Genomic DNA, 25,622 nt, shown 5'->3' on the forward strand with positions numbered 1-25,622 from the left:
ACTGGGAGAAAAGGTGCAGCCTAAATGGAAGGTGAAGCGGAGGACAAATAGAGAAGCGCAGAAGGTTCACAAATCACACTCTTTTCGGCCAATCTGGGGCAATGAGAATGACTTGGTCCTGGCGAACCTTTCTGAAAGCTCAAGAAGTCAAGGGTATGGCGGGGTAAATGTGTAATGCAGATGAATGTTCCACCTCAACCAAAATGCGTCCCCGAAGGCTCCTCTCAAGAAACAAAGAAGGGCACAGAACTGCAGGCACTAAGCATTTTCCGAGAAGGCGAATAAGTCCACCTGAGGAGTGCCCCACTGTGTGAAGATGTCCTGGACGACCTACGGTAGAAGACGCCACTCGTTATCAGTAAGATATCGCTGGCTCAGGCTATTGGCACTGACATTCGGAAACTCCCCTAGGTGATTGGTGGCGAGTCAGATCCCTTAGCAGCACGACCAAGACCACAGTTTACATGCTTCCAGGTAAAGGAGGTGAGACCATACTTTCCCCCCCCCCCCTTGTTAGAGGAGGTGAGACCCTATTCCCCCCATTTCCTTCATGTATCACATCGCAGTTGTGTTGTCCATTAAGATCTGGACGGACCAACCCATGATGGAGGACAAAAGGGCCTTGAGCGTCAACTAAATCGCCTATGGTTCTAGCAGGTTGATGTGAAGCACCTGCTCTTCCGGAGACCAGATGTCAAACCAAAGGGCAGCATTGCAAATTGGTAGCACGTAGAACCCACCAATAATCAAGTCAGGGTCTTGTTGAATGGCAGTAGGGGTTCAGATGAGGATTTACACGGGTTATACCACTTCAGTGAGGATGATGTTTTTTTCCCTCATGGAAGGAAACTACAAATCAAAGCGGTCAGCTGAAAATGTAATAACCCTGGCAAATAAAGCAGACTCTTCTGTAAAAGAGCCAGTTGAGAAAACAGACCCGTGTTAGGAAAGGGTTCAGTGCACGAGCCTCTTTTAGGTCCAGATAAAAATTACCATCATTATATTCTGGGGAGAATTTATCCTCGCCATCACCAACATCACCACTGTCACCAAACACTGGTTGGCTCTGGTAAGAGACCCAACCGAACAGTTGTTGGAGCACTGGGGAAAGGTTCCTGTGCAAAGGCACAGTCTAATTGAAGTCATAGGTTATACGGGCTGGAAGTTCAGGAACTGAGCCAGGACGCTCCTTTGGTTGAGGTTGAGACCGATTCGGTTTAGAGTCGGTTAGAACAATGGGATTGACGTCTTCCTACGGCGACGTTGGTGTTGTTGCAGCAAAAACCAAAGTGGCTAGGTATTGAGTTGGTTATGGAGTCAGAGCTAAAAAAAGCTAATGTCAACTCACGCCTATATCCCAGTTGTCAATTACAGGGCGGAGCGGAGTCGACGCAAAGCTGTATGATACAACCTATTGGTGAACAGGGGCACTGCTGAAAACATCTTCCGGAATCAATCTGTTGCCTGCGGATATTTTGATTTTGGGGAAATTGTGGTTAGAAGTATCCATCAAAGGTTGAGTGTATTCAACACGAGTATGCAGTTTAAAATGAAAGAAAATTATAAAGCACACATGCTTGAGCATTTGTCTTACCTGCACTGCCACCATCCTTGTAAAGACTGTTTTCTTTCCAGATCTCATATTCTTCACCATATTATTTGAACAGGCTACAAAATGAACTGAGGAACCACTGTTTGAACCCAAGAATAAATCCTCATCCTTCAAACTTTGGTGGGGTCTATTCGTTTCAGAAGAATCCTTGTCCATTATAACTCTACTAGATGAGACAGTATCAGGTGCACCGTCTGTATCAAAAACGAATTTTATTTCATTTTCAGGAATACCTGCCTCAGATTTGTCACTGCAGATTGTCTGTACCACACTCTCTGATGCAGGTGTCAAGAACGACACTGGCGGTATGTGGTCCTTTGAAGGCACTGATGACAGGGGCGTTTCTCGGACAAAATGAGCAGCTTTTTCAGCACTAAAAATAAATGGAACAGGTAGAGAGTTTGCAGTGGTATTAGATAGTGATAAGGTGTTTACAGTGCTAATGGTTTCATCGTTTTGAGTAGCTGGTGGTGAGTTACTACTGGAATCCTGGCTGTTACTGGAGTTTTGATAACCGTCGCACACAGGTTTGAATTCCTTTGCGCTTGGGTTTAAAATCCTGTGATCACAGAGCAAATCTTTTTTTGAACGGTACAAAGACTGCAGGGATGATACGGATCTTGCATTCTTTGCTTGTAATCCAAATCTTTTAGGGATTGTAGCAGTAACTTCTGTATTCAAAAAGGTATGTTTTAACGATCCGATTAGGTTGTCACTGCGCATAACAAAGCGGAGTGACAGCAGAAGAAAAGGCTTCAGTCCACCAGCTTCTTCCACTATCTTGTGAGCTTCTGGAGGAAAAAGATGATATTCTCCCACTAACAAGTCGTTGTCCAATTCCAGAGGTCCGTGTTTATCTACGATCTCATAGAAATACCTTGTGGAAAAAATAAAACAAAGAGTAAATTAAAAACTCATCTCTGTGGTCGTTTCTAAAACAATTCAGAGGGTCAAACATGTTGGCTCTTTTTACTTTTAATAACATTAATTAAAAGATTGAAGGCAAATATAAAAAAGTCATTAAATACATGCAGTGCTGCAAGGATTTAGTTAGCTTATACGTTTTACCACAGGCCTTTTACGTCCTAGTTACAAGTTGTGCAGAATGGGGTGAACTATTTGCCACACCAGGGGGGAGGTATTTAATGGGTGTGGTAAATACCTCCTATTCCGAGGTTTCAACTTGGAAATGAAGTATAACATGTATAACAGGTATTTGACAGACATTGCATTTTTTTCCAAGCCTTCCAACCACTTCCCTCAGCCTCTGCATACACGTTGGCAGTTTTTACCAGCTGCAATTTGTATGAGGAAAGCAGCAAGGACATGATAAAAATCACGTAAAGACCTGGTACCACTGGCGTGGACTTCCCTCCATTTTTTGCTTTTGTCTCCTCTGTGTTTGCCGGTATGAGATGCTCTGGGCGCTGTGCCACTGCCATTCAGCGCCACAGCGCGAATGCTCCCTATTGGAAATTGACTGTATGAATTGGTATAATCCTAATTGACCTATGGAACATGATAGGAAAGTCGAATTTAGTATGCCTGAGCTCCAAATATTAAAGTGCATCTTTTAGTTAAGATTAGTTCTATATTCTGTGTTTAAAACAACCACTTTTGGGAAGTAGGTTTTTTCTTGCCTAAGCCTTCCTGTGTGCTCTGCTGTTATGTGTATTGGCTGTCTGCTTTTGGAGGGTCAGGGCAGGCTGAGACCGACCTGGATTAAATAGAGAGATCTGCAGTTGGAGTATGGGGAAGGGTGACCCTCTGATCTGAGCAGGGCTGTGCCTGGCAAGGTGAATGATGGCTTCACCTCCCACTGTGCCTCTGATGGCAGACCCCCTCTCCCTGAAAGGCAGGATGTAGCCTCGTAAATAAAGTGCTCCAGGACGACACCAAACTGGTTCTGGCTGGGTTCAGTGATTTGTGACTTTTTGAGAACAAAGACTTTTGGGGTATAAAGATCTGTGCTAAAACCCCTACACGGGGTGTTACTTCTGGATGTCAAGACGAACCTCTGTCCGTGTAACGAGAGGGAAAGGACTTTGAAACTTTTATCCATCTTGCTGAAGCAACTACCCAAGGGCCTGATTTGAGCTTGCCTCCTGCTGTAGTCTCAGGGACATTAGACTTCACCCATCAGCCGTCCGGATTCCTATTTGAGAGGGATTCTACTCGCAGGTGAAGCCTCTGTTGAGAATTCCAGAGCCTCTGGTTCTACTGCGGGGAACGCGGGCTGAAAGTCATTGCATCGCTATTGTGGGCCGCCGGAGCTGTTGCCGTTGAGAGCCCGTATTTGCCTATGTTACCAAAGTCATTGTGGTCGCTATTGTGGGCCGCCGCAGCTGAGGACCTGTTGCCGCTGAGAGCCTGCATTTGGCTGTGTTACCAAAGTCATCATGATCGCTATTGTGGGCCGCTGCAGCTGAGGAGCTGTGCAGCTGAGTGCCCGCATTTGCCATCCTACGAGAATCATCGCTATCACTATTGTGGGCCACTGCAGCTGAGGAACTGTGCCGCTGAGTGCCCACATTTGCCGTCCTACGAGAATCATTGCTATCTCTATTGTGGGCCGCTGCAGCTGAGGAGCTGTGCCGCCGAGTGCCAGCACTAGTCACCACTTCGAGGATCTTGCTATCACCTGCGGGTGCCGCTGGGTGGCCGCCTTTAAGCCCCGTCCCAGGATTATCGTTAGTGCACGCCGCGGACCGCTACTGCGGGAAGCTGTGGCTGCTGCAAGTCTGCCAGTCATCACCACGGCTTCCTTTTGAGGCTGCGTGCCGTGCCCCTTTAAATCTCAGGTACGTTGTGAATCACTGGGTCGCGTGGACCCAGGCCTCGAACTAAGTTAGTTCTGCACGCTTTCTGAGTGCCTCTATTGCTTTTGAAGAGAATCTGTAATTATGTGCATTGTGGTTTCTTGATCACTTTTGAGCCTAGTGTTAAGCCTATTTAAAGATACTTATTTTTCTATAGTTACTTGTGTGGTGTCCCTTTGTAGTGTCTTCACTGCGTGATTGTGTATGGTCATAAATGCTTTAAACACTGCCTCTGAGATAGGCCTGTCTGCTCGTGCTACGTTACCACAGGGTTGAAGCAGGGGTTATCAAAGGGTGTAGCCCCTTACTCTGACTTAGGAAGAAGGATCTCTATTTGGACATCGGCGCCAGCCTCTGCCAACTAGAGATACCCATTTCTAACATTGCTGGTCAGCGGTGAGGATCAGGACTTACATTTATGATCCACATAAAATAATTGGTGTACGCTACTAGTGAATGTAGGCCTAGGCACAACCCCATGCGGTTTGATTTTGTTCTATTGTTGATTGTAATTGCCAGTTATGTCTACAGTGGGTAGGCCAACTTCCAATGCCTCGGAGGATCCCATCTTTGAGGAAGACAGGTTAGAAACCTACACTGCCAAACAGCTAAAGTCTTTTTGCAAGTGATTCACAGTCCCTGTTGCAGGTCTCTCTAGGAAGGAGGAGTATCAGAAGGCCCTTAAGGCCTGGTTAGAAGCGAGATAGTCCGCTAGGAATGAGGGAGAGAATGCTGGAGGGCAGCAGGATGATGAAGTGGATTTAGTGGGAGGTAAAGCACTTTCCAATCCAGGTACTAGTGTATCCTCAAAGGGTCTGTCTCCAGAAGAGCTGGAGGACAGGGGGAGAGATAGGAGGCATAGTTTGGAGATGGCCAAATTGGAAGGTCAGAAGGACCTAGAGAGTAAAAAGTTGGATATTGAGAATAACAGGTTGGCATTTGAACTTGAGAAAATGAAACTTGAGCATCAGAGAGTATTGAGGGAGTTGGAGATCAAGGCTAAGAGTTTAGAGATCTCCGCCTCTGGTGGCAGCATACATTTAGTACCTACCAAGAGCAGAGTTTACATACCCAAGGATGTCATCAAGGATTTCCATAAGAGGATATTGGGCAATGGTTTGCCGCATAAGACATGGCCATGGTGTCCCACCAGGTCCCTGACAAGGACTGGGCAGCGGGGTTGTGGGGACGCTTTGTGAGTGTTGGGAGGGATACCCTGTTGGATCTGCCTGAAGAGAGCAGGATGGTGTATGCCCAAATGAAAGAGGCCTTGATGACGTGATATGGTTTGACCCCAGAAATGTACAGGCAGAGATTTAGAACCTGTAAGATGTTAGAGGGTACCACTTGGGTTGAATATGTGTCTTTTTTTTGCAGCGCAATGGAACACTGGGTAAAGGGTAGCAACGTGGAAACTTTTGAGCAATTGTATGATTTGTTTGTATGGGAGCAGTTATCTAGTAACTGTTTTCCAGAGCTACCCCAGCACCTTATTGATAGCAAGCTAACTCACCATAGGAAGCTTGCTAAGGAGGTGGACCGCAGGGTGAGCACCCGGGTTCGCAAGGGTCCGGTGGGAGACTTCGCCAAAGGTGGGCGGGGTCCCCAGCAGAGAAGTGGGGGGGACAGGGGTAAACAGAGGGAGTTCCATAGAGGGCCCCAAAGTAATTCCCATGGGAACCAAGGAGTGATGTCCCAGCCTCCCCCTGAGAAGACGCCAGTGCCCCTGACAGGTAGGACTGTTCAGAGGGGGCCTCTTACTTGTTTTAAGTGTGGTCAACTGGGCCAACGGTATTACGATCCCCAGTGTCCCCAGAGGGACTCCAGTGCACCACCCTGTGCGCCCCCCCCGCCAGATTGCTAGTGTAGCCCTAGGAGGGGAGGAGATGGGTGCCTAAGGTGGGTGGGATCCCGTAGAATTGACCCTGGTCTTGCAAGGAGACTTTGAGAAGGTCCCTAACCCTATACTGCCTGCTAACACTAAGAAGTACAGGCAATGGGTGACCATCAATGGCCGTAGGCTCTGAGGGACACCGGAGCTAGTGTGACTGTCAGCTCCCGGTTGGTGTCCAAAGAGCAGGTTGTCCCCCATGCATTCTGCCCAGTAGTGTCAGCAGACAACTCTGAGAGCCAGTGTGAGGTGGCTCAAGTTCCCTTCGAGTGGGGGTGGTCTCAGGAACTCTTCAAGTAGCTGTGAGGCCAGCCATGCCGGTAGACTGTCTGTTGGTCAATGAATTAGAGAACTCCCCGTGGGCTACGGTGGAGAGGAAATCTCACTTGGAAATGTTGGGTCTGCCTGAGTGGGCGTGCGCGACCACTCGGTCCATGGCAACCAGTCAGGATGTTCAGAAGGACCTAGAGCCTGAAAGTATGGCCCAGGCCCCTGCCTTAAAGAGAAGGGGTAGGGGGCGCTGGAAACCGACCCCCATAGTTCCCACGGTCCAAGAGGGAGGTGCCCTTGAGGGGGATGCCCTGGAGCCTACAGGGGAACAAGTAGCCGAACTGGGGGACCTGCCTGAGCTGACCCAATGACAGCAGGAAGGAGGGCCCACCAGGGACGAATATTGTGAACAGAAGAGAAAGTGCACTTCTCTTGAGGGGCTGCGGCGACAGGCTGCAGCCCAGGCAGCAGGTGATCAGTCAGGGTCACAGCTGATCTATTGGGAGAATGACCTTTAGAGCGAGCCTAAGGTTGCTGAGCCTGGGTCAGCCCGTGTGCTGGTGGTACCCCAGCGCTTCAGAGCCTTCCTACTGGGGTTGGCTCACGATGTGCCATTGACCGGACATCTGGGGCAGACCAAGACCTGCGAGAGGCTGGTCACCCACTTTTATTGGCCCCAGATGCGCAGGAGCTCAGATGCTCACTGCAGGACATGTGAAACTTGCCAGGCAAGTGGGAAGAGTGGGGGGAAGATCAAGGCCCCAGTGAAGCCCTGTGCGCTCCAAGATAAGTGGACCGGCCCCTTTGAGGTGGTGGAGCGCAAGAGTTCTGTTACCTACATTGTGGACTTGCGGTCTCCCAGGAACCCCTTGTGGGTCCTGCATGTTATCCGCCTGAAGCCCCACTTTGAGAGATCTGAAGTGGGCATGCTTCTGGCCACAGATGCTGGAATGGAAGAGGAGAGTGAGCCTCTTCCTGACCTCCTGCGTGCAGAGGAGCAAGATGGGTCAGTGGAGGGTGTGGCCCTCTCCACCACACTGACCCCTGAGCAGCAAAGCGATTGTCGCCAACTGTTGGGGCAATTCAGTGACCTTTTCTCCCTGGTGCCTAGTGTCACTGATTGGAGCGTCCATGACGTAGACACTGGGGACAGCCCTCCTGTGAAGCACAAGGCTTACCGAGTGACTGACCGGGTCAGGGCATGCATTAAGGAGGAGGTCTTCAAAATGTTTGCTTTGGGGGTGATTGAGTCCTCTAGCAGCCCTTGGTCCAGCCATGTGGTCCTGGTACCAAAAGCTGCAGCGCCTGGTGCCACCCCAGAACTTCGGTTCTGCGTGGACTACCAAGGTCTCAATTCAGTCACGAAGATTGATGCGCACCCCATCCCTAGAGCTGATGAGCTCATAGATCGGCTAGGGGCAGCATATTTCATTTGACGTCTGGGTATTGGCAGATCGCCTTGACTGATGGGGGCAAAGGAGATGTCAGCATTCTCCACCCCAGATGGGCACTACCAGTTCCGGGTGATGCCTTTTGGGATGAAGAATGCCCCTCCCACCTTTCAGAGGTTGGTCAACAGGGTGTTGGGCTGGAAGATTTCAGTGCCGCCTACCTGGATGACATTGCAGTGTTTAGTTCCTCATGGGAGGACCACCTGCGCCACCTCTGGGAAGTGTTGCTGGCCCTGCGAAAGGCAGGTCTCACAATCAAGGCAAGTAAGTGCCAGATTGGGCAGGGTTCTGTGGTGTACTTGGGACACAAGGTGGGGAGCGGCCAGGTGAAGCCCTGAAGACTGCCATGTTCACAGCACCGGTACTTCAGGCGCCCAACTTTGCAAAATAATTTGTGGTCCAGACAGACCCTTCCGAGCATGGTGTGGGGGCCGTTCTGTCACAGATCAATGAGAAGGGCCTAGACCAACCTTTAGCCTTCATTAGTAGGAGGTTACTTCCACGGGAACAGAAGTGGAGTGCAACTGAGCGTGAGGCATTTGCTGTGGTCTGGGCACTGAAGAAGCTGAGACCATACCTGTTTGGGACTTTTTTCCGGGTTCAGACAGACCACAGGTCCCTCAGATGGTTGATGCAGATGAGGGGAGAGAATCCAAAGTTGTTGACGTGGTCCATTTCCCTACAGGGTATGGACTTTACGGTGGACCACCACCCTGGTACAGAACACGCAATGCTGATGGTCTGTCCAGATTTTTCCGCCTTAGTGATGAGAACTCCCAAGTGGATAGGTAGTTCTCCCCACATTTCAGTTGGAGAGGACGCGTGTTGGACCTGGTACCATTGGCGTGGGTCTCCCTTCCATTTTTCGCTTTTGTCTCCTCTGTGTTTGCCGGTATTAGATGCTCTGGGCGCTGTGCCACTGCCATTCAGTGCCACTGCACGAATGCTCCCTATTGGAAATTGACTGTATGAATTGGTGTAATCCTAATCGACCCAAGGAACATGATAGGAAAGTCGAATTTAGTATGCCCGAGCTCCAAATATTAAAGTGCATCTCTTAGTGACCATTATTTCTATATTCTGTGTTTAAAACAACCACTTTTGGGAAGTAGGTATATTCTTGCCTAAGCCTTCCCGTGTGCTCTGCTGTTATGTGTATTGCCTGTCTGGTTTTGGAGAGTCAGGCTAGGCTGAGACCGACCTGGATTAAATAGAGAGATCTGCAGTTGGAGTATGGGGAGGGGTGACCCTCCGATCTGAGCAAGGCTGTGCCTGGCAAGGTGAATGATTGCTCCACCTCCCACTGTGCGTCTGATGGCAGACCCCCTCTCCCTGAAAGGCAGGATGTAGCCTCGTAAATAAAGTGCTCCAGGATGACAGCAAACTGGTTCTAGCTGGGTTCAGTGATTTGTGACTTTTTGAGAACAAAGACTTTTGGGGTATAAAGATCTGTGCTAAAACCCCAACACGGGGTGTTACTTCTGGATGTCAAGACGAACCTCTGTCCGTGTAACGAGGGGGAAAGGACTTTGAAACTTTTATCCATCTTGCTGAAGCAACTACCCAAGGGCCTGATTTGAGCTTGCCTCCTGCTGAAGTCTCAGGGACATTAGACTTTACCCATCAGCCGTCCGGATTCCTATTTGAGAGGGATTCTACTCGCAGGTGAGTCTTGTTGAGAATTTCAGAGCCTCTGGTTCTACTGCGGGGAACGCGGGCTGAAAGTAATCGCATCGCTATTGTGGGCCGCCACAGCTGAGGAGCTGTTGCCGCGGAGAGCCTGCCTTGGCCGTCCTACGAGAATCATCGCTATCGCTATTGTGGCCGCTGCAGTGGAGGAGCTGTGCCGCTGAGTGCCCGCATTTGCCGCCCTATGAGAATCATCGCTATCGCTATTGTGGGCCGCGGCAGCTGAGGAGCTGTCCTGCCGAGTGCCCGCACTAGTCACCACTTCGAGGTTCTTGTTATCACCTGCGGGTGCCGCTGGGTGCCCGCCTTTAAGCCGCGTCCCAGGATTATCGTGAGTGCACGCCGCGGACCGCTACAGCGGGGAGCTGTGGCCGCTGCGAGTCCGCCTGTCATCACCGCGGCTTCCTTGTGAGGCTGCGTGCCGTGCCCCTTTAAATCTCAGGTAAATTGTGCATCACCGGGTTGCGTGGAACCTGGCCTCGAACTAAGTTCGTTCCGCACGCTTTTTGAGGGCCTCTATTGCTTTTGAAGAGAATCTGTAATTATGTGCATTGTGGTTTCTTGATTGCTTTTGAGCCTTGTGTTAAGCCTATATAAATATACTTATTTTTCTATAGCTACTTGTGTGGTGTCCCTTTGTAGTGTCTTCACTGCGTTATTGTGTATGGTCATAAATGCTTCACACACTGCCTCTGAGATAGGCATGTCTGCTCGCGCTACGTTATCACAGGGTTGAGCAGGGGTTATCAAAGGGTGTAGCTCCTTACTCTGACTTAGGAAGAAGGATCCCTATTTGGACATTAGCGCCAGCCGCTGCAAACTAGAGATCCCCATTTCTAACAGCTGTTATATTACTTGTTTTATATATTTTTTTAATATAGATATAATTTTTGTTTTATACAGCGCGAACTCGATCTGAAGGTATCAGAGCGCTTACTAGGACCAGCAGTTGAGTTACAGACGGACATATTCATTTTTGTTAGGCACAGGGAGGAGATTAAGTGATTTTCCCAGAATCACAGAATGTTGAGCGTCTCTCTGGAGACTTGAGCCAGGTTCCCCAGCATCGATGTTGACCGCTCTTGCCATGCCAGAAGGGATCTGGGAAAGAAAAGGACAACTCTGTATGTGGAGAAGGGTGGGTCACTAAGGAATCTGCGGGTAGATCCTGTCTCTACCAGATAAGACGTTACTGAATTTAAGCAAATTATTTATCTGATAGAGACATCTAGCCGCAGATTCCTTACTTTTGAATTATATAGCCAAGCAATCACATCCCCGGAGGAAGGTCTGTGAACTGGTCCACGAAAGGCACCTGACAGGGACCAGCCAGCCTTTAAGAGAGTTAGTGGCTGGCTTTCGGTAGGGTAGGTGATGGAGAAGACACCCCACAAGAAATATCATGGAAAAAATGGGAAAAGACACCCACAGCAGAAGAAGAAGGATGGGTTAGTAGAACACCTCAGATGATACAACACCATAGAGCATTCCCAATGGTAACCAGACTATTGGCGGACAGGGGTTAAGGCCAATGATAAAGACCACCAAGACCAAGCTCCTTGCCATAGGCGCATGCAATGCAAAAGCACCACCCAAACCGTAAGAAAGCATGGCAAACAACAAGGCCTGCCATATACCATCCGCGGCCATAGAAAACAGTCAGAGAGAGAGGCAAATTCTCTGGGAGCATGTAAAGGAGAACCAAAGAGGAGGAAGGTTTGAGAACCAAAGAAGAGGAAGGTTTGCAATTGCAAAGGAATGAACAAGTGAAGGCCCTGGGGGACACGAGGGAAAACACAGCACCTTAAGCAAAAATGCGCCCCTTCCTTGAAAGGTAGCATAACATGACTGTCTATAGAAATAAAAAAAGATATATGACCACAGACACAACAAAATAATATATATAGACATATATGCATATTATATCAAATACATAGAAATGCACCATATAAGATGTATAATAAAACATACCCAAGAATGGCACATAGAAATTGTAAAACAGTGGATGTTGGCTGAGATGCGTTAGCGGCAGCTCAGCAACAGCCACATGGTACCACATAAAAGAATAGAGGACGTGGAAGATATCACACACCCCAGAAAAGGAAAGCAATTGGACATAAACACCACCACAGTCTGAATGGTGACAATAAGGCGGTTGAGATAGGACCGAAAGAGAAAAAAGCACGTGAAAAACAACCTGCTAGAATAGAGCAACAAAGACCACAACCTGGGACTGTAAAAGAGCAAGTTAAACAAAGGCTGACACAGAGCAGCCTATTCAGACAACCAGTGTCCATCTTAGAAGAAAAATGATATCAGACAAGAAAAAAGGGGGGCTGGTTGTTTAAGTCGCAGAGAAAGACAGAATGATAAGTACGGTAAGACCAACACCACAAGCGGTGGTCCACAACGAACCGATCGGTAGAATAACTGGAGTAACAGACACAGTGGCAGCACACACAGTATGACAAGTGCGGAGGCAACAAAAGAAATGTGTTCATAGGAAACAGAACCCATAAAACAGGTCAGAAGGTATGACTGAAACACAGCAAGAAACCCATAGTATTCCACCACTATGGAAGAGAAAGAACCTCACCTTTTCCAGAGGATGAGAAGGGAGAAAGAAACGCATTAAACAGGCACTTGATAGTATTTTGGCACAACGAAATTTGCTTACAATACCTTGGCATAACGTTCCCTACCATTTGAAACAAACTACGCAATCTGCAGGACTCAACCGTGTCGCATTTACGAATTAACTAGGCCTATTACAGGTCCCAGATCACTTCATGTGTACACCCCACTCCACTTGCCGGCATGTCTCAGTACACAATTCTTGCGCAACATAGCATTCACTGTGTACAATTGCCTGCCCGTGTGTATGAGTGTAATGTGGATCCTGTCACTTGTTTTACATAACATCACACAAATGTTAAACCAGAAGCACAACCTCACCCTTCATAGTGGGTGCCTGCATTCCCACCAGCACACCCCTTCCCATTGTCATTATCTAAATCTGTACATGAGAAGTGTTCGTTTTATTTTATGTTGTGTTTTATTGTTTCCGATTAGCTTACTGCACAGTGGTAACCGTAAGTACGGTATTGTCACTGTATCACAGCACACCTTAGCGTGTGTGCTCACTTTTCTATCTTGCACTCTGATTCAGTCCTGACCAAAGCCTCAGTACTATTTTGTTGAGGCTGATACATGTAGACCATCTAATTGGGATAAGGAAGACCATCTAATTGGGATAAGGAAGACCAATTTTATCTTCATACATATCCAGACTTTATTTTTAAACGTGCCCCAGAGATTGAGGAGTAAAAATCAACGATTGGATACTCTGGAGGTACTTTTAATTTGCACTTGTACCTCTCACATACTCACCCACAAGAAACCCGCTCCGCTGTAGTTCAGGCGTCGCAGCACAGCTGGGTTGCACTCGGCAGCCAGCTGGCAACCCTATGATGAAGCATGCCACCAACTAGGTTGATGAATGAGGGTTCTTTTAAAAAACCAAATGGTTTCTTAACATTCCTGTGAATCACAGCGTGTCATTTCTCTACTTTGGATCCCTTACTGGGTTCGTCCACGTTGTTGTACAGTGACCATTTTCAGGGAGATGGATTTTACCCGCGTTCCTTACTCTCTCTTTGTTGCCATTTTCATGAATTCCAGGCAACAGCTGAGCAGATAAACAGCACGGAGTGTTAAAAAACAGAATGCAATTTCCTTAATACAGGCATATGTTATCATGTTTTTGTAGTATAACGCTAATATGTCCCTATGAGTGAAGCGTTTTGTTATACGTGCCTGCTTAATTTGCTAACTTGTGACAGGCATCCATGTATGAGTGCATGTTCAAAGGTTAAATAAACGTAGAAATATACAATTTTATGGCTCCGTTTATTCTCTAAACACAAAATAAATATGGATAAATACCAATAAGATGGCAAAAAAATAAAAACGAGATACAGTGTAGGTTGGACTTAGCTAATAGATGCACACTGATAACATGTAGAAGCACAACCATGGAGCAGGCTGCAAGAATATGTATATAAATAATGACAAGTCTGAACAAAAGTGGGTGGGGGGAGGGAAAGAGATGGGTTGAGTTGAAATATCTTTGTTCATTGATTTTGGGATTGGGTGCATATAAGATTAATTAAGAAAGTATAATTCTGGCTGACACAAGGCAAGACGTTTGTATTGTTACAAGATAATAGAATGTAAAGCAAAATGTATATTTATATGCTGAACACCATGCGATGTACCATCGCCTTCTATGCCCCATCACCGCTGTAGGATTAATCCCCAAAAAAATGGCAACAAAAATAAATACGGATACAGACTGAAACGTAAAAAAAAAAAATACCATAAAACCGGGAGCACTAATTATATTACATGTGAGGGCACATCTGCATGAGAAGATATGCCCCTGTGATGCCTAATTTCATGACTAGTCGTTGTATGTGAACAGGAAGCCATTTTAAAGGTATGTAGTGGGAAGAACGAGTTACTTACCTTCGGTAACGATGTATCTGGTAGAGACAGTCTAGCTGCAGATTCCTTAACTTAGAATATCCTTCAGGCGTCAGTCTGGATACGGAGAATCCTTAGCAGTACCTCTGCGTGCCGGGAGATGGCGTAGCATGACTCCGCCCTGACGTCGTCCACGGATGTGACATCAGCGGAGTCATACAAGTCCCTCCCAGCGCGCTGACGTCAGTGTTTTACTGTAATACTTTTCCGCGCCACAACGCTGAGCCATCATGAAAACTTTGAGAGTGTGGGTACAGTGTGTGAAAAAAGATTGATATTCTTTATAACAACGACAATAATGAAAAGAATGACATGAACAGCAGAATGCATGTCATAGAAAAACACTTCAAAGTATAAGGAACTAAAGGGAGAGTGCAGAGTACTCGCCCATCGAATCAGATCCGCATAAGCGAAGTACCATACCCTCCCTTGAGGCAAGCAGCAAGTGAATTGAATGTTATGATAAATAACAAGCAGTCTGTAACAACAGGATTGTTATGGTAAGGCACCATAGGGCTGTAACAACATGCCTGCCATGTCGACGGACCACACTTCTGCAACAGAAAACGTGCAATCGCATGCCATAAGCATGATCACTTGGGTGTCGTATAGTCAAGAAGACCTCAAATCATGGAGAGAGGCATCAAGGAGGGGGCGGGGGGCGGAGAGGGAAGAAACATGACCCAGCACCACCCTGGAAGGGACCAGGGTGCAGGATCGTGGATAGATAAGGGAGACCACCACCCCATGACAGGACTGGGTGGAGAAGCCACAGATAATACAGAATAGGACACCTGGAACAGATGTGAAGAAGGGTAACACATGAGAAGACAGAGACCACTGGCAGACAACCCAGTAGGTACGAACCCAACCTGAAAGGTCTTCCAGAGCGGGGAGGATGGGTGGGTGTTACGAAATCTGCAGCTAGACTGTGTCTCTACCAGATACATCATTACCAACGGTAAGTAACTCGTTTATGTGATAGAGACATCTAGCCGCAGAGTCCTTAACTTAGAATAGATACTAAAGCCATACCAAATGGGAGGGTGGTCTGCGACTGAACCCACCAAGTTCTAGAGGAACTAGTCCGTCCATAACGACGGACTACAACAGGCAGGAAACAGCAGTGCAAGTAGGGCTGACACCAGACCCATCAACCCCGAAAAAAGGGGACAGAAGGGGTGAATAAGGAAAGGCAATGGCACTACAGTCTGTATAGGACACAATGAAACTTGCACCTTCCAGGCAGAGACGAAGGGAAGCCACATGAACCAGAAGGCCAGTGCCCAATGGCAAGAAATCCATAAGCTTCTGCAATCAAAAGAGAAGCAAAAACTGTGCACAGGATTCCAAGGATCCTCAAAAAAATCAAGTCCTGGAGAAAAAACAACAATCATGACAAAGTCAGAGCACACAAAGAAGCATGAACAACAGTTAATGCCCAGAATGACATGCATAGGACAGAATGTCACCCATGTACAGATAGACAACCCATGACCACAAGGAAATATATAGCTGAGGAGAAAGGGACACACATACTAGACAGTGTGGACCATAGGAGCCACACTATGCATAAACGAAAGCCCGTGAAATGTATCATGAGGAAGGTATACTGATCAACCATACACAGAAGCACGCAGGTGAACTGAGACCGGCAGAAGTCGGATCTCCACCCAAGACTCGCTCCCCACCACATACTCGCTCTCATAAGAAATAGAGGGAGGGAGAGAAAGAGAGAAAAGAGGTGCCCAATCTAGGGAAAGAAAACCTTGGATACACCACAACCATAGATGTGTACCCTCTCACAGTTTTACATAAAGACATATATACATATATATTTTCTAGATGTGCAGATTTACATTGATAAGGGACAGATCCACACAAAACTGCACAAAAAAAGTACGGCTGGAAATTCAGTGCTAAATGAGAGTAGTGCACATACTCGTCACTTAATACGTAGCATTCCCTACGGTGAATTGTTAAGAAATCGACGCATCTGTAGCTCAGATATCGATCTTGAGCAGTGCCAAGCTGAAGCTGTCAAACGTTTCATTTCCCGTGGGTATAGTCGCACTATAGTTATGAATGTCCTCTCTCGAGCCAATTCTGTGACTAGAGAACACTGTTTGTCATCTAACAACATCACTGCGAATAGACCAACTGCAACCCCCAATAATGACCCTATCTCTGACAACACTCCTGAAATAAGGTTGATCACCACCTTTAGCAGGCAATCGAGACAGATACAGAGAATTGCTAATGCACATTGGCCGATTGTCTTGACCGACATGCCTCTTGGTCAACTTCTCCCTAAACAACCATCCATTACATTTAGACGGGCTACTTCAATGAGGGACTCTCTAGTCAAAAATAGTCCGGAGTTCACTCCTACACAAATTTGGCTGTCTAACAAAACAGAATTTTTTTTAGTGCAATTCCTGCCGGGCCTGCACATTTAGGGTCAATACCAGTGAATATATGACTGCATTTAATTCTAGACCCATAAAAATCAATAGGCATTATACCTGTCGTACTGATTTTGCAGTTTACAGTTTAGAATGTTCTTGTGGCCTTAACTATGTAGGCAGCACCAAACTAAGTTTTGAATCACATTTTACAACATCTGAGGGCAGTGGTTAACTCTGACCCCTATTATCCTGTGGCCCGTCATTTTAAGTTAGCTCATGATAACAATCTTAATGAACTTACATACTTTGTTATTGGCGCTGTTCCGATAGCACGTCAAGGAGGCAACCGTGAAAAACGCCTCAGGCAGTTAGAGTCCCATTTTATTCTTGCACTCGACACTAATAATGGACTGAATACAAGCGAGGATTTGCAAAACTTTTTATAGAACTGCTTTTTCTTCAGTTTGTTTCAATAATATTGATGTTGTCTCTGTGTTTCTATCATAATGTATTACTGAAACCCCCCATTTATGTTTTTTTAACATCTTATATAGGGGTAGGTTTTTGCAAGTGTCTACATCAATTTATGACTGTCTGGTTTTCTGATTGTGTTTACCATTTACCATCAAATTGGAGGATTCTTATGTAAGCTTCCGGGCAGCTTCAAGTTGCTATTAGATCCTTCATGTTTTTAAACATCACCTTAGCACTTTAGCTCATTGCATTTTAAGATTCTTGCACTTGTACTTTATTTGAATGCTCATGAACTTTTAGAAGAAAGGGGTTTTCTGACTGCTACTGAATGTTGTTTATAAGAATGTCCTTTAATTACAATTACTGTGATTATATTTTTATCAGAGTGTTTATGAATTTTAATTACAGCGTGTGTTTCTTATAGATTGGGTTCATTGCATCAGATATAAGTGGACTCTCTTTGCACTTTGAGAATCCAGCACTTGCACATTAATATCATATCAATGTACTGTGGTATTCACCATTGTGATGCGTTGTCATGATATTTATTTCTGAATTATTCTACTCTCTGATTTACAATAACTGTGTGATATAAATTTTAGGACATATTCGATACATTTTGGTGCTTAATATTGCAATCTTGACTTAACTAGTCATTTTTCCATGAGTTCAGTGTTTCTTTACATGTATTAACAGCCCCATAGTCTTTTCATTATGTTCATGAGCTTCAATTTGTGTTTTGCACTATGGTTGGTTGTTGTCTCCACTATTAAAATGATGGCATTTTTGGCAGCGTGTCATGTGATCAAGACTGCGCGCTGACGGTAGAAACGCGTCATGGCAGGCACTAGCCTGAGCTACATCATATACCGTGATTTCATTAAAGCACTTTTCTGAATTTAAAAATCGAATCGTCCAGTGGTCCGTACCTTGCTTGTCTCGCCAGATCCATGGTGGGCTAGGAATATATATATATATATATATATATATATATATATATATATATATATATATATATATATATATATATATACACATATACATACACATGGATGTATGTACACACACACACACACATATATATATATATATATACACACACTATACACACATGGATGGATGTATATACACACATAGATATATATATATATATATATATATATATATATCCAAATATAGGTGTATTTCTTCTACGAAATAAACATCCAGCACTCCGAAGTAAAAATTGGGCACTCGGTCTTTGTTTTGATGAACGAGGTTGTAACATCAACGCGTTTCAGCAGACTCACGCTGCCTTGTTCACGATGTTTGTGCACCATTTTTTTCTCAATAAAATACACATCAATTGGTGAATAACATCAAAGAGGGACTCAACATATAAAATCACCAGCTCTGCTTGGTGCACTTTGGCCGCCATCTTTTAACATGTTTGTTCCTATTCCTTTCACATGTTTATATATTGCACATTACATTTGTTCCCCTCTCCTCCTTTCGTATTCTCTCTGCAATCATGTTAGAGTGTGTTACTCCTCTATGAATTTATAAAAAGAGGGAGAGAAGGGAAAATAAATATATATATATATATTTTTTTTTTCTTTCTTTTTTTCTTTTTTTTCACGTCCCAATAATTGAAGCTATTTTTTATACCGCAGGAATATGCTTCCTTGCATACTTTCTTAATAGTCAATTATGGTCGAGAATATCCATACATTTCTATAAAGTTTAGGATTTTTTTCAAAGTGCAAGTGCAAATGATATTTGTTCTTAACGAATATACTCGGCAAGTGCCTTTTTCATTTCCTTATAACAATTGGTAATTTAAAGTGCTAGTGCCTTTGTGCAAATTACGCAAGAAATCCCTATTCTACTATATACAAATAATTGGTCTATATAGCATACTATGTTTTTTTTCTATTAAAGCAAAACAAAAAGCCATTTTTTATATACATTCTGTAGAAAAAAATATATAAATGATCAAAACAGTTTTTCCTAATAATGATTGTCATGACATTTTTAAAGTGCAAGTGCTTAAGTAAACTTAGGCATTTATCAACTAAAATACCTATTTACTTTTTCAACCCGGCACAATTAAATAAAACAAAGTAGGGATTGTATATATATATGCACATATACACACATATAACGTTTTTTTAAACATTTTTTTTTTTTAAGCGATACACGAAGAGCATGCCTAGATAAAGACAGTAGCCCACACAATAGGTACCAACAGGACCGAGGCGAACCATATCGGAACATGACCCATGCCATAAGATAGAATTTATATACAGACATAGTCAAATATAGGAACAACCCTGTACAGACAGACATAGTATAAATGACCAGGAGCCACCCGAAGCAAGAGACTTGAAAGAGTAAGGTGACAGAGACCATGAGCAGAGGAATCTGACCCTTTGCCGGTCAATTAAGGGGAAGTAGGCTGCCTGGGAAGTGCCCGAAAAAGAGGAGCGTAATCAATAGCCAACAACACGGCTGGTGTAGAACCCACTGCCGAGAAGGACAAGCTGTGGGGTAATCCAGGACAGCAGGCACTCAGTGCCTGTGACCGAACCCAGTGCCTGTGCACAGACAGAGCCAAAACTGAATCAGAACAGAAACTGTTCCGGCAGTAGAACAGAAAGACACTGGCTGCCGGAATAGGCAGCCAACCCAGACAAACAAGGGGGTGGAAATACAGCGAAACGCTTTGTGGGGAAGACGGAGACAAGGCGAACCGGTAGCACCCGACGGGGAATGCCAACCCATCACCTAAACAGGAAACATCAGGCGGTCTAGTGTTAGCCGGAAAGTCTGAGGAAGGGCCCCTGACATCATCAGAATGGGGCGGAACAAAAGGCGGAGAGGGAGAAGGACGAGACGAGGAGCGAGAGACATGAGTCGAGAGAGGAGGACAAGGACGAAGGCAACGAAGGAGCAGAGACCCAGGAGAGTGTATTCTACGCTGTGAACAAACCCGGCGGCCCACAGGAGGGGGAGAACACCCCGGGTCCCTACCCCACGGCCCTGGACACGGGTCGTGGCTCAAGGCGAGTACCGCTGAGAGTGACGTTTTGGTGGGGGTGGTGGGGAGGCACGGGAGAATAGTGCACATGTGTTGCTCATTTTTTTCTTTAACCCTGCACCACGTCGTTTTCTCCCTCACGCTTCCCTCTCCCTCACTTTCTAACTTTGGTGACGGTAGCACTCGCTGAGGAAACCAGAAAACCACATGTTAACCCCAGGATATGTTTTTTTTTTCTTTCCCCTGCATCTTGACCCGAGGAAGAGACCATGTGAACCCGGATGCCACAAGATCCCGAGAGCCTGAAGCAGAAAGACCAAGAGGAGCCGTGGATGATACTATCCTACAATTTCTTTCCATTTAATTACTTTTTGTGTTGGATACTCTTTGTTTGGACTGATCAACCCCTAAAAAGGGGTCAAAACAAAGTGAGAAGTAAAAACATTTAAAATCCTTGCTAAAATCGTGGCCAACAGACTTTCACAATTAATGGAGTTTATTATCTCACCGGCCCAATCAGGCTTTGTCCCCCTTCGCTCGACCTTATTGAATTTGCAAACTTTGTTCGCAGTGTTGCACAGAATAAACCCCAAAACTCCAGCTGCAGCTATACTGCTTGATACAGAAAAGCATTTGACACTCTCGAATGGCCCTTCTTTTTATCTGTAATGCGTCGGACGGGCATGCCGACTGGTTTCATAGCTACTACGAGCCTATTATACAGTCGGCCCACGGCGAGACTCCGCATTAATGGCACTATTTCTGGCTCATTTGCCCTTACCCTATGCACCCGCCAGGGGTGTCCACTGTCCCCTCTTTTGTTTATTCTTTCCATGGACCCTTTAATATAGCATTTCCAGGAGCGGCATCTTCATAGAGGACTACAATTCAGGACGGGCCCCCTATTGGTTTCATTGTATGCCGATGATACCATCCTTTATGTCAGAGAGCCACATCTGAACTTAGCACCGATCATACGGGAAATACACTGCTTTGGTTGGCACTCTGGGCTGGGAATTAACTGGCATAAGTTTATTATTTTTCCCTTAACCAGCAGCACATCCCCTTGGCAATGCGAGTTTCCATTAGAATGGTGCTCAGATTCCGTCAAATATTTGGGTATCCACGTACACCTAAATCAAGATCAGATTATACGCCTTAATTATGGTCGAGCGGTCGCGAAATTGGAGTCTCAAGTTGAGAAATGGCTACGTCTCCCTTTATCCATGGCAGGCAGAATCACTATCATTAGGATGATGGTTCTCCCCAAATTTTTATACTTTTTTAACAATATCCTCATACCACTCACTCAGAGTTTCTTTGCAACATTGAGATCCCATCTTGTCAGGCTGGTATGGGGAGGCAAACAGTCGTGTGTGCGATGGAGGATACTCACTCTTCCATACGATAGAGGCGGATTTGGAGTGCCGGATTTTTATTTATATTACTTGGTAGCTCAGTGTGGCTATGCCTTTGCTTGGTACCACCCTGACGCACTAATCCCATTTCTGCATCCGGAGGCTGACTTTGTCCTCCCTGAGCGCTTGACAGCTGTCTTACCTAAGGGCGATCCCAGGAGTCAGGTCGACATACAAACGGTCTCGACCACTAGCTGGGCATGGAGCAGGCTCCTGCGCGATACGAGCAATTCAATTTTATATTCATCGGCACTTCCATTGCCAAATGCTCGTTGGCTCCCCATAACAGGTGAGAAAATCGTGCAACGCACATTGACTTAATTAGATGTTGCCAAAATAGGTGATTTATATCCTGGCGGGGACATATTTTCGGCCTCGGAGGACGCACGCTTCCATGACGCTACGTTCAGGGATAAATTCGTCCTCAGTAGACTTTATTCAGCATTAAGGGCTATGGTAGTTGGCTTCCCTTTGAAACCAGAATCATTTGAGCCGCTGACTCTGCTCATTGAGAAGGAAACGGGTGCACACAATCTCCAAACTGTACAAATTATGTATAGCACAAGTTCCCAGTGTGGATGATGGGCTTCGTTTGGAATGGGAGACCAATCTGGGACATCCTATTTCGGATGACCAGTGGTCCGCCTGTTGCAAGGTTACCAAAAACGTGTCGTTAAATAGTCGCCATAAGCTCTTACACTATAAGTTTCTTCGTAGAAGCTACATGACAGGCAAAACTGCATAAAATCGACCCTGAAAGGCCCCACACATGCCGGAAATGTGGCGCGCAACACGCTGATTTCGTCCATTTGACCTACATACGTACTGGGAACAGGTACACAAAATATTGGGGGACATTCTTGGGCTCACACTTGTTCCTATTCCGGAGGTGGTATTGTTGGGTTACACGGTCAACTTTCTAAAGCAGTCCGGAAGCTAGCATCCCTTGGCCTCCTTCTGGCAAAACGAGAGGTAGCATTGCACTGGGTTGGCAGGACTGTTCCTAAGACACACGGCTGGCTTAATAGTTTGGCGTTCTGCAGCACAAACAGCGAGACCTATTCTAGCCTGCTACCCAGCACAGCACGCCCTAAAGATATCTGGGGCCCATACAAGGCGTATATTAACACCCTGAACAATACTTCACCCTCCCAATCTAGCTCAGGGATAGTTCCCACGGGGATTGGATAGACCATTTGGTCTGCACACGGACTTGTCGGGCTGGGTATTGTGCTGCATGGGAGTGTTTCGCCCTGCATCCCCTTCGCCCGGTCCACTCGTTGAGCACTCTGGAGTTCAGATCACAACAGATAGAGAGTACTGTTCTGCCACCTTAGTAAAAACTGGAGGGGTCATAACTATGCAAATGGAGCTAAGGAGATTTAACTGTCATGTGATATGTTGCACAGCATGTTATATTTCTATTCTGACGAGATACCATTGTATATTGCAAGATATGACGGACGTGATGAACAAGTTACTTACCTTCGGTAACGATGTATCTGTAAGAAACATTAGTTAGTTAGATTCCTCACCTTAGAATATCCCCAGGCGTCAGACTGGATCCGGAAGATTTTTCGTCAGCAATACCCCTTGCGCGTCGCTAGGCGTCGTCTGCGGCTCCGCGTCCGTCGTCGGCGTCGTGCGCCGGGATGACGTCGTCGGAGTACTTAGACGCCGCCCTCGCGCGCTGACGTCAGTTCTTGTACATAGCTTTCCGCGCCAGGAACGCAGAGCCATGCAAAGACCGACACTGGTGCCAAAAATGAAATCTAGGGGCCTGAAAAGGACAACCTTAACCCTAGATGTCAGTTTGCAGAACGGGGAGGATGGGTGGGTCGGTGAGGAATCTAACTAACTAATGTTTCTTACAGATACATCGTTACCGAAGGTAAGTAACTTGTTCATCTGAAAGAAACACGTCAGTTAGATTCCTCACCTTAGAATAGATACCCAAGCAATACCATCCCCGGTGGTGGGTCTGCGAACCAAGATCACACCAGAAAGTCCTGGAGGACAGAACGGCCAAAGAAGCCATCCCTCCGGACTTGGCTGTCAAGGCAATAATGCCTGGCAAACGTGTGTAACGAAGCCCACGTCGCCGCCTGACAGATGTCCTGCAAAGGGACTCCCCGTCCCAAGGCAGTAGTAGCCGCTGTGGCCCGAGTAGAATGGGCGCGCAGCCCAACAGGAGGGTCCTTTTTAGCCAAAGAATAGCAAATTTTGATACACAAAACGACCCACCGAGAGATGGTTCGTTTGTGCACAGCTTTCCCCTTCTTAGCGCCCACGTACCCAACAAAAAGCTGGTCGTCCACCCGGAACTGTTTTGTGCGGTCCAGATAAAAGGAGAGCGCACGTTTTGGGTCCAGACGGTGGAGCCTCTCTTCCTCTTTGGAAGGATGCGGAGGCGGAAAGAAGGTGGGCAAGGTGACAGACTGCCCAAGATGAAATGGAGTCACCACTTTCGGAAGAAAGGAGGGACGAGGCCGAAGGACAACCTTGTCCGGATGAACAGATAGAAAAGGAGGCTTTGAAGATAAAGCCTGGAGCTCACTCACCCGTCTAGCCGAGGTGATGGCTACCAGAAAAGCAGTCTTAAGAGTCAGAAGACGAAGAGGACAATTGTGAAGAGGCTCGAAGGGAGCGCACATCAGGAAGGTCAAGACCAGATTCAAGTCCCACTGAGGCATTACAAAAGGGACAGGAGGGAACGTGTGAGTAATGCCTTTCAGAAAGCGTGTAACCACAGGGGACTTGAAAAGAGAAGGCTGATCAGGAAGCCGCAAGAAGGCGGAGATGGCAGCAAGATAACCTTTCAGGGTGCCCAGGGCAGAGCCCTGCCGGGCCAGAGAAAGAAGAAAAAGAAGAACCTCAGAAAGAGGGGCGGAAAGGGGATCCACAGCCTTTGCTGTGCACCATGCCACAAATTTGTTCCACCGGCAGGCGTATACCGTCTTTGTGGAGGGACGCCTGGCTGCCAGAATGATATCACAGACTTCAGGAGGCAAGTCGAATGGCATCAACTGCCGCCGCTCAATCTCCACGCATGGAGGTGGAGGCTGGACAGGTTCGGGTGGAGGACCGTCCCCTGCTGCTGCGACAGAAGATCCTCCCGAAGGGGCAGACGTATCGGGGGATCGGTCAACATACTGAGTAGCTCGGGATACCAGTACCTTCGTGCCCAATCCGGAGCCACCAAGATGACTTGGGCCCGGTCGTGCCTGATCTTCTTCAGCACTCTGGGCAGAAGTGGTATAGGCGGAAAGGCGTACAACAGACCGCAACTCCACTCGTGACGAAAAGCGTCGCCGAGCGAGTGCCGCCTTGGAAATTCCAACGCGCAGAATCCTGACATTGCGCGTTCTCTTCGGTGGCGAATAGATCTAACCAAGGCTCTCCCCACTGCTGAAAGAGACCTTGCGCCACTTCGGAGTTCAGACGCCATTCGTGATCCATCATGCACCGGCGGCTGAGTTCGTCCGCTCTGGCGTTCAGAGAGCCCGCCAGATGTTGAACCACTAGGGTCACGCCCTGGTGTTCCAGCCACGTCCAGAGGCGCAGAGCCTCCTGACAAAGGGTCCACGACCCCACCCCGCCCTGTTTGTTGCAATACCACATGGCGGTGGTGTTGTCCGTGAACACCTGCACGACACTGCCCCTGACAGAGGGAAGGAAGGCTTTCAGTGCAAGTCGGATCGCTCTCAACTCCAACAGGTTGATGTGGAGACGAGACTCCGCCGGAGACCAGAGGCCTCTGATCTCCGCCTCTCCCATATGGCCACCCCAGCCCAGGAGGGACGCATCCGTCACTACGACATGCTCCGTTTGGGGAAGGGAGAGGCTCCTGCCCGTGACCCAATCGCGGTCCGTGAGCCACCACTGCAACTGTTGTGCAGTGCCCTCCGAGATCAAGACATGGTCGGACAGGTTGCCGTGATGCTGGGCCCACTGAAACTTCAGGTCCCACTGCAGAGCCCGCATGCGCCGCCTGGCGTGATGCACTAGTAGGATGCAGGAGGCCAT

The 25,622-nt window shown here is 46.8% G+C and overlaps 1 protein-coding gene across 3 annotated transcripts in view; it reads right to left on the reverse strand.

Moving 5' to 3' along the window:
- Window positions 1-25,622, reverse strand: part of LOC146801785 (E3 ubiquitin-protein ligase TTC3-like) — a 1,762,960-nt gene that overhangs the window by 718,428 nt on the left and 1,018,910 nt on the right. For all 3 annotated transcript variants that reach the window (XM_085621278.1, XM_085621277.1, XM_085621276.1), the window contains exon 33: window positions 1,595-2,489. In XM_085621278.1, coding sequence (XP_085477404.1) covers window positions 1,595-2,489 — 895 coding nt within the window. The remainder of the gene's footprint in view (window positions 1-1,594; window positions 2,490-25,622) is intronic.

The sequence above is a fragment of the Triturus cristatus genome, chromosome 8 (assembly GCF_964204655.1).
Source record: "Triturus cristatus chromosome 8, aTriCri1.1, whole genome shotgun sequence".
Classification (NCBI taxonomy): domain Eukaryota; kingdom Metazoa; phylum Chordata; class Amphibia; order Caudata; family Salamandridae; genus Triturus; species Triturus cristatus.